Source organism: Mandrillus leucophaeus, unplaced genomic scaffold (assembly GCF_000951045.1).
Source record: "Mandrillus leucophaeus isolate KB7577 unplaced genomic scaffold, Mleu.le_1.0 Scaffold7, whole genome shotgun sequence".
NCBI lineage: Eukaryota > Metazoa > Chordata > Mammalia > Primates > Cercopithecidae > Mandrillus > Mandrillus leucophaeus.
Window position 1 is genome coordinate 9,331,700 of NW_012107585.1, and position 8,996 is coordinate 9,340,695.

General features: G+C 47.3%; 1 protein-coding gene across 1 annotated transcript in view; it reads right to left on the reverse strand.

Annotated features, from left to right (window-relative positions):
* The window catches only part of RILPL2 (Rab interacting lysosomal protein-like 2), a 20,278-nt gene that overhangs the window by 8,752 nt on the left and 2,530 nt on the right, over window positions 1–8,996 (reverse strand). Inside the window, exon 2 of the mRNA XM_011964540.1 lies at window positions 5,680–5,831. Coding sequence (XP_011819930.1) covers window positions 5,680–5,831 — 152 coding nt within the window. The remainder of the gene's footprint in view (window positions 1–5,679; window positions 5,832–8,996) is intronic.

An 8,996-nucleotide genomic window follows, 5' to 3' on the forward strand; every position in this document is an offset into this window, starting at 1 on the left:
CCCAAAGTGCTGGGATTACAGGCTTGAGCCACCGCGCCCGGCCAAGAGTAGGCTCTTATGATTTACTTTTTTTTTTTTTGAGAGGGCGTCTTGCTCTGTCATTTAGGCTGGAGTGCAGTGGTGCGATCTTAGCTCACTGCAACCTCCACCTCCCTGGTTCAAGCAATTTCCCTGCCTCAGCCTCCTGAGTAGCTGGGATTACAGGCACACACCACCATGCCTGGCTAATTTTTTTGTATATTTAGTAGAGACGAGGTTTCACCATGTTGACCAGACAGGTCTTGAACTCCCGACCTCGGGCAATCTGCCTGCCTTGGCCTCCCAAAGTGCTGGGATTACAGGTATGAGCCACTGCGCCCACTCATTACTTAATATCAATAATTTAAAAAATATTTTTTGAGACAGGGTCTTGATCCATCACCCAGGGTCGTCTTAAACTCCTGGGCTCAAGTGTTCCTCCTGCCTCAGACTCCCAAAGTGTTGGGATTACAGGCATAAGCCACCGCACCCGGCCTAAATTTTTGTAATTATAAAATATTATATTATTTCTATTCTAATTTTATTTTATTTTTGAGACAGAGTCTCACTCTACCGCCCAAGCTGGAGTGCAGTGGCAAAATCTCTGCTCACTGCAACCCCCACCGCCTGGGTTCAAGTGATTCTTGTGCCTCAGCCTTTTGAGTAGCTGGGGTTACAGGTGTGCGCCACCACACCCAGCTAATTTTTGTATTTTTAGTATTGACAGAGTTTTGCCATGTTGGCCAGGCTGGTGTTGACTGAACTCCTGACCTCAGGTGATCCACCCTCTTTGGCCTCCCAAGGTGTTGGGATTACAAGTGTGAGCTGCCCGCCCAGCCGATATTTTATTATAGATACTTACTATAATAATGGTTTAACAAGAAGCATCATCTAAAATTTCCATTTTTCCATGATCTATTATTACATAAATTAAACTTGGTGACTAAAAACAACCGTAACATAATCTCCAATGATGACCCTTTCTTATAATTGGCTTTTTTTTTTTTTTTTAGATCAGGTCTTACTGTGTTGCCCAGGCTGGAGTGCAGCTGCTATTCACAGGCACTGAAGCCTCAAATTCCTGGTCTCGTGGGATCCTCCTGCCTCAGCCTCCCAAGTAGCTGAGACTATAGGCACTGAGACTATAGGTGCACACTGCTGTGCCTGGCTTCTTATGGTTGGCTCCGTAGTCCTCCTGCTAGCCTGAGCTTCTCACTTGGCTGTGTTCAGTGGGGCATCGGCAGAGGGCTGTACACAGCTGGGGCTGTCGGCAGGTGCGCCCTGGTTCTCCTTCACATGACCTCTCCATGGGACTCCACCTTGAGCTTCCTCACAGAATGGTGGTCTCAAGGCAGCATTCTAAGAGCACAGAAACAGAAGCAAGGCCTCTTACCACCTTAACCCCAGAAGCCTAACAGCGTCACTTCCACTTCTCGCAGTCAAAGCAAGTCACAGAGCCAGCCTACATGCAAAGAGAGGGAACGCAGAATCCACCTCTTGATGAAAGGAGTGGCAAAGTCTCACTGCAAAAGGGCAAAAGGTACGCAAGGTGGGAAATACTGCTGTGGCTCTCTTTGGAAGCAACTTACCATATTTCCCTGGAATTACAATTATTATTATTTTTTTTGAGATACAGTCTCGCTCTGTCGCCCAGGCTGGAGTGCAGTGACACATCTTGGCTCAACGCAACCTATGCCTCCTGGGTACAAGCAGTTCTCCTGCCTTAGCCTCCCGAACAGCTGGGACTACAGGCGTGCGCCACCACGCCTGGCTAATAATTTTTGTATTTTTAATAGAGACGGAGTTTCACCATGTTGCCCAGGCTGATTACGAACTCCTGACCTCAGGCAATCTGCCCACCTCGGCCTCCCAAAGTGCTGGGATTACAGGTGTGAGCCACCTTGCCCAGCTGTAATCACAATTTATTACCAGTATATTATCTGTATGAGTTTGTACCTTCGAATGGATGCAGTTGCCATGAGAACATCTCAGTTGGCATGCTGGCTTCCCTAGAATATCTAACACTAGAGACAAAGCCGAATCCTGCCTCTCTTGGCCTGTGCCAGATGGAAAGTGTACGTCTCTTGTCCTCTGAGAATTCAAAACTAGAAAGTGTGTGGTTTTGCCCACTAACAAGCTGCTCATGACACCAGCAGCTTGGCAGTTTCTCTTTTTAACTACCTGTGCCTGAACTACTTATTAAATGAGACAAAGATCTTTCCATGAACACGGTTCCAGCCTTAGCAAAAGAGAGACAATAAATTTGGCTTCTAACAATGCTTCTGCTGTATCTCTGCTCTCTTAAAGATGCTACATTTAAGGAATGTAAAGAATCATATCACTTGGGCTTTGTTTCATTTTTGATCAGGGTACGTCCTTAATTCCAAGCTGTCATGATCTAAATGCGGCGTGCTAATTAAAAGCACAGGCTCTGATGTCACACTGTCTGAGGTCACATCACCGCTGTTGCCACCACCGTTTAAGCAGGTGCCCACCTCTCTGGTCCTCAGCTCACCATAGTGATAACATCACCTCTACTCACAGTCTTGCTGTGAGAACTAATTGAAATGATGTTTGGGATACATTTAGCAGAGTGCCTGGCACATGGTGAGTATCAATAAATACTAGCTAACGTGACATTTGTATTTCTCTGGCTTTTCCTTCCTCTACCTATAAGAAAACATGCTTTGTTTAACTCGGTGTTTCTCAGAATTATTTGACTATAGAGCCCCCTTTTCAAAAAATATCTATGTAAAGGAAAACATTTTGGGAAATAACACAAATGGAAACAGCTACGAGTCCCAATGTGATTATGGCAACAGCTTTTTTACAGCCTCTCTTGCTTGTCCTACAATCTATTCTGTATGTGGTACCACTGCAGTCTTTTTTAACTTTCCTTATTATTGTTTTTTTAATTTCTCTTTAGAGACAGGGTCTTGCTATGTTGCCCAGGCTGGCCTCGAACCCCTGGGCTCAAGTGATCCTCCCGCTTCAGGCTCCCTAAATGCTGGGATGTAACACTGCACCAGGCTTTTTCGGTTTTGTTTTTGTTTCGTTTTGTTTTTGAGACAGAGTTTTTGCTCTTTCGCCCAGGCTGCAGCGCAGTGGCACAATCTCAGCTCACTGCAACCTCCACCTTCTGGTTTCAAGTGATTCTCCTGCCTCAGCTTCCCAAGTAGCTGGGATTACAGGTGCCTGCCACCATGCCTGGCTAAGTTTTGTATTTTTTAGTAGAGACGGGGTTTCACCATGTTGGCCAGGCTGGTCTCGAACTCCTGACCTTGTGATCTGCCTGCCTCGGCCACCCAAAGTGCTGGGATTACAAGGGTGAGCCACCGCGCCCAACTGTTTTTTTTTTTTTTTTTTTTTTTTGAGACAGAGTCTCGCTCTGTCGCCTAGGTTGGAGTGCAGAGGCACAATCTTGGCTCATTGCAACTTCCGCCTCCCAGGTACAAGTGATTCTCCTGCCTCAGCCTACCGAGTAGCTGGGACTACAGGCATGTGCCACCATGCCCAGCTGATTTTTGTATTTTTAATGGAGACTGGCCTCTTGTCATTCTCTTGATCAAAACTTTCTAATGGCGAGGTGCGGTGGTTCACACCTGTAATCCCAGCACTTTGGGGAGGCTGAGGCAGGTGGATCACTTGAGCCCAAGAGTTTGACACTAGCCTGGGCAACATGGTAAGACCCTGTCTCTACAAAAAATACAAAAATTAGCTGGGCATGGTGGCATGTACCTGTGGTCCCAACTACTTGGGTGGCTGAGGTGGGAGGATCACCTGAGTTTGGGGAGGTCAAGGCTACGGTGAGCCGTGATCATGTCACTGTGCTACTGTGCTCCACCCTCAGTGACAGAGTGAGACTCTGTCTCAAAACAAACAAACACTTTCCAGTGGCCAGGTGCAGTGGATCACACCTGAAATCCCGTCACTTTGGGAGGCCACGGTGGGAGGATCACTTGAGCTCAAGAGATCAAGACCAGCCTGAGCAACATAGCAAGACCTCGTCTCTGAAAAAAAAAGGTTAATTAGCTGGGCATTGTGGCACATGCCTGTGTTCCCAGCTACTCGGGATGCCAAGGTGAGAGGATTGGTTGAACCCAGCAGGTCGAGGTTGCAGTGAGCTGTTACTGCACCCCTGCATTCCAGCCTGGGCAATAGAGCAAGATTCTGTCTCAACAAAACAAAACAAACCAAAACCTTCCAATGACTTCTCATTACACTCACAATAAAGTGAAAGCTTGGCCAGGCGGGATGGCTCATGCCTGTAATCCCAGCACTTTGGGAGACTGAGACAGGTGAATCACTTGAGGCCAGGAGTTCAAGACCAGTCTGGCCAACACGGTGAAACCCCATCTCTACTAAAAATACAAAAAATTAGCCGTGCGTGGTGGTGGGCATCTGTAGTCTCAGCTATTCCGGAGGCTGAGGCAGGAGAATCGCTTGAACCCGGGAGACGGAGGTTGCAGTGAGCTGAGATTGCACCACTGCACTCCAGCCTGGGCAACAGAGCAAGACTCTGTCTCAAAAAAAAAAAAACCATAATAATAATAAAAAAATAAATTAATAAAGTGAAAGCTCCTTCCTGCAGCCAACAGGAAGACTAGGCAGAAACCAGGCATACGCTCCTAATTTCTTTCCAGCCATCTTCCCCCTGAGGCAGGAGAATTGCTTGAACCCGGGAGATGGAGGTTGCAGTGAGCTGAGATTGCACCACTGCACTCCAGCCTGGGCAACAGAGCAAGACTCTGTCTCAAAAAAAAAAAAACCATAATAATAATAAAAAAATAAATTAATAAAGTGAAAGCTCCTTCCTGCAGCCAACAGGAAGACTAGGCAGAAACCAGGCATACGCTCCTAATTTCTTTCCAGCCATCTTCCCCCTGGCTTTCCTGGTTTCGCCTTCTTGGGCCCGTGTAAATTAGCCAAGCTGGTTCCCACCGCAGGGTCTTTGCACTTCCCGCTCCATTTTTGTGCCATCAAATCTTTACAGGGCTGCCTCCTTTTCATCTTTGCCGAGAGAAGTCTGTCCTGACCACCCCTCTAAGACAGGCCCTGCCCCTCCCACGTCACTGCTGGCCACATCGTCTTGTGTCTCCTTCAGAGTACCTGCCACCATCCCCACGTGTTTATTTTGGGTTTCCTTGTTGATTGCTTGTCTCTGGCACTAGACTAGCAAGGATTTCCACTCTCTTCGTTTTGTTCACTGCGGTGCCCCTGGGCCTGGCACAGTGTCTGACAAATATTAGATCTTCAATGAATTGGTTGAATGAACATATAACAACAAATACGGGCTGGGTGCGGTGGCTCTCCTCCTGTAATCCCAGCACTTTGGGAGGCCGAGGCGGCCAGATCATGAGGTCAGGAAATCGAGACCATGGTGAAACCCCGTCTCTACTAAAAATACAAAAAATTAGCCGGGTATGGTGGCGGGCGCCTGTAGTCTAGCTACTCGGGAGGCTGAGGCAGGAGAATCACTTGAACCCGGGAGGCAGAAGTTGCAGTGAGCCGAGATCGCACCACTGCAGTCCAGCCTGGGCGACAGAGTGAGACTCCATCTCAAAAAAACACAAAAAACAAAACCCAAAAAACAAATATGTAACCTAGCAAGGAATTCTGGGCCAGGTCTGGGTGCAGGACCCTCCAGGCAGTGCAGCCCACCTCTTGTAGCACTGCAGCTCTTCCTGCACCACCAGGAGCTGCGACTTGAGTTTGTTGCGTTCCTGCAGCACGTCCCTTAGCTCCTGTAGAGTGAAGCGGGGTCGGTTGGGATCTGTCAAGTCAACCACCATTTTGTTTGGGCTCAGGTTCACCTGGAAGAAAAGATGCAACCTTTGCAAGCAACTCTATATAATTAAATTATTATTATTATTTTATATATATATATGCTTTAGACGGAGTCTCTGTTGCCCAGGCTGGAGTGCAATGGCACAATCTTGGCTCCCTGCAACTTCTGCCTCCCAGGTTCAAGCGATTCTCCCGCCTGAGTCACTGGGATTATAGGTGCCCGCTATCATGCCTGGCTAATTTTTGTATTTTTATTAGAGACAGGGTTTTGCCTTGTTGGCGAGGTTGGTTTCAAACTCCTGACCTCAGGTGATCCGCCCGCCTCGGCCTCCCAAAGTGCTAGGATTACAGGCGTGAGCCACCGTGCCTGCAGCATGGCCATTCTTTTAAAAATTAAAAATAGAATGACGATTTGATCTCTGTGTATGTTTCCGGAGCACTGAAGGCAGGGCCTGAAGAGATATTTGCACACCCATGTGCATAGCAGCACTATTTATTTATTTATTTATTTATTTTTTGAGCTGGAGTCTTGCTCTGTCACTCAGGCTGGAGTGCAGTGGCATGATCTTGTCTCACTGCAACCTCCGCCTCCTGGGTTCAAACGATTCTCCTGCCTCAGTCTCCTGAGTAGCTGGGATTACAAGTGTGTGCCACCATGCCTGGCTAATTTTGTATTTTTAGTAGAGATGGGGTTTCACCATGTTGTCCAGGCTGGTCTCAAACTCCTGGCCTCATGTGATCCGCCCGCCTTGGCCTCTCACCACAGCAGCACTATTTACAGCAGCCAAGGGGTAGTAGTAGCAACCCAAGTGTCCATCAACAAATGAATAGATAAACAAGTGTCCATCAACAAATGAATAAACAAAGTATGGTATATGCCTCCAACAGAGTATTATTTGGCCTTCAAAGGCAAGGAAATTCTCACATGTGCCACAACATGAATCAATCTTGAGGACATTATGCTGAGTGAAATAAGCCAGGCACTTAAGTACATGATTTCACTGATATGAACAACCTACAACAGGTAGATTCAGAGGGACAGAAAGTAGAAAAGTAGTTACTGGGGGCTGGGGGAGGGGAAGGAGAAGTTGTTACTTAACACGTTAGAGTTTCACTTTTGCAAACTGAAGAGAGTTCTGGAGACGGATGGTGGTGATGGTTGCACAACCGTGTGAATGGACTTCATGCAGCTGAACTGTACGCTTAAAAATAGTTAAGATGGGCTGGGCGCAGTGGCTCACGCCTGTGTAATCCCAGCACTTTGGGAGGCTGAGGGGGGCGGATCACGAGGTCAGGAGATCGAGACCATCCTGGCTAACACAGTGAAACCCCGTCTCTACTAAAAAAATACAAAAAAGTTAGCTGGGCGTGGTGGCGGGCGCCTGTAGTCCCAGCTACTCAGGAGGCTGAGGCAGGAGAATGGTGTGAACCTGGGAGGCAGAGCTTGTAGTGAGCTGAGATCGCACCACTGCACTCCAGCCTGGGCGACAGAGCAAAACTCCATCTCAAAAAAAAAAAAAGTTAAGATGGTAAATTTTATGTTACTTGTATTTACTACAATTTATTTTATTTTTTCCTTTTGAGACAGTCTTGCTCTGTTGCCCAGGCTGGAGTGCAGTGGCATGCTCTCAGCTCACTGCAACCTCTGTCTCCCAGATTTAAGCAATTCTTCTGCCTCAGCCTCCCTAGTAGCTGGGATTACAGATGCCTGCCACCACGCCCAGCAAATTTTTTGTATTTTTAGTAGAAATGGGATTTCACCATGTTGGCCAGGTTGGTCTCGAACTCTGACCTCAGGTGACCTGCGCCCACCTCAGCCTCCCAAAGTGCTGGGATTACAGGCATGAGCCACCGCACCCAGCTTTACTACAATTTAAAAAACCAAAAAGAGGTCAGGAATAGTGGCTCACGCCTGTAATCCCAGAATTTGGGGAGGCTAGGGCGGGTGGATCGTTTGAGCCCAGGAGTTTGAGACCAGCCTGGACAACATGGGAAAACCTCATCTCTAGAAAGAATACAAAAATTAGGTGGCCATAGTGGCGTACGCTTATAGTCTTAGCTACTAGGGAGGCTGAGGTGGGAGACCTGAGCCCAGGGAGGCTGAAGCTGCAGTGAGCAGTGTTCAAACCACTGCATGCCAGCCTGGGTGACAAAGTGAGACCCTGTCTCAAAACATACAAAGGAAAAAACAAGGCATATTTTTGTGAACTATCTAGTGGCACTAAACATTCATTCTCTTAATTCATGCATTTTTCCCTATCCCAGTTCTTAAGGCTGCAGTTTGGGAAGAAAATATGCCATCTCATCTGCCGCCTGATGAAACTTGTCCACTTTGCCCCATATGGGAAAGTACCCAGCCCCTGTGCACACCACACTATTCTTAGCTCATAATGGGACTTCCTCCATATTCTTGTGCCCGGAGATGGAGGCAAAAATAACACAGGATGTGGCTGAGCAATCCTGTGCAAGTCACTCAACTTTCCTTGACTCTCAAAAGCCAGGCTACAAGTCATCACACTTAACCATGTCACTTGACAGATACTAAAGTAGAATATTATCTAGAAATACAATTGTCACCATCACTTAGGAATAGGTGAAATAAACTACCGGGGTCAGAGAAGGTATGAGGCAAATAATAATAACAATTAATAATAATAAGAAAAAAAAGTTACCAGGGAAGCTACTGGGAAACTTCACACTTCCCTGTGAATTTCAGTGACTCGTTCCTGTTCTTTCCAGGCTTACTTCTTGGTTTGTATACTTTTTTTTTTTTTTTAAAGACAAAATCGTCTTGCTGTGTTGCCAGGCTGGAATGCAGTGGCATGATCTCAGCTCAATGCAACCTCCCCCTCCCAGGTTCAAGCAATTCTCTTGCCTCAGCCTCCCGAGTAGCTGGGAATATGGGCGCGTGCCACCATGCCCAGCTAATTTTTGTATTTTTAGTAGACGCGGAGTATGTTGGCCAGGATGGTCTCGATCTCTTGACCTCCTGATCTGCCTGCCTCGGCCTCCCAAAGTGATGGGATTACAGGCGTGAGCCACCGCGCCCAGCCTTGGTTTGTATACTTGGTTTTTGTTTGTTTGTTTGTTTGTTTGTTTTTGAGACAGTCTTGCTCTGTTGCCCTGGATGGAGTCCAGTGGCACGATCTCGGCTCACTGCAACCTCCACCTCCCGGGTTCAAGTGATTCTC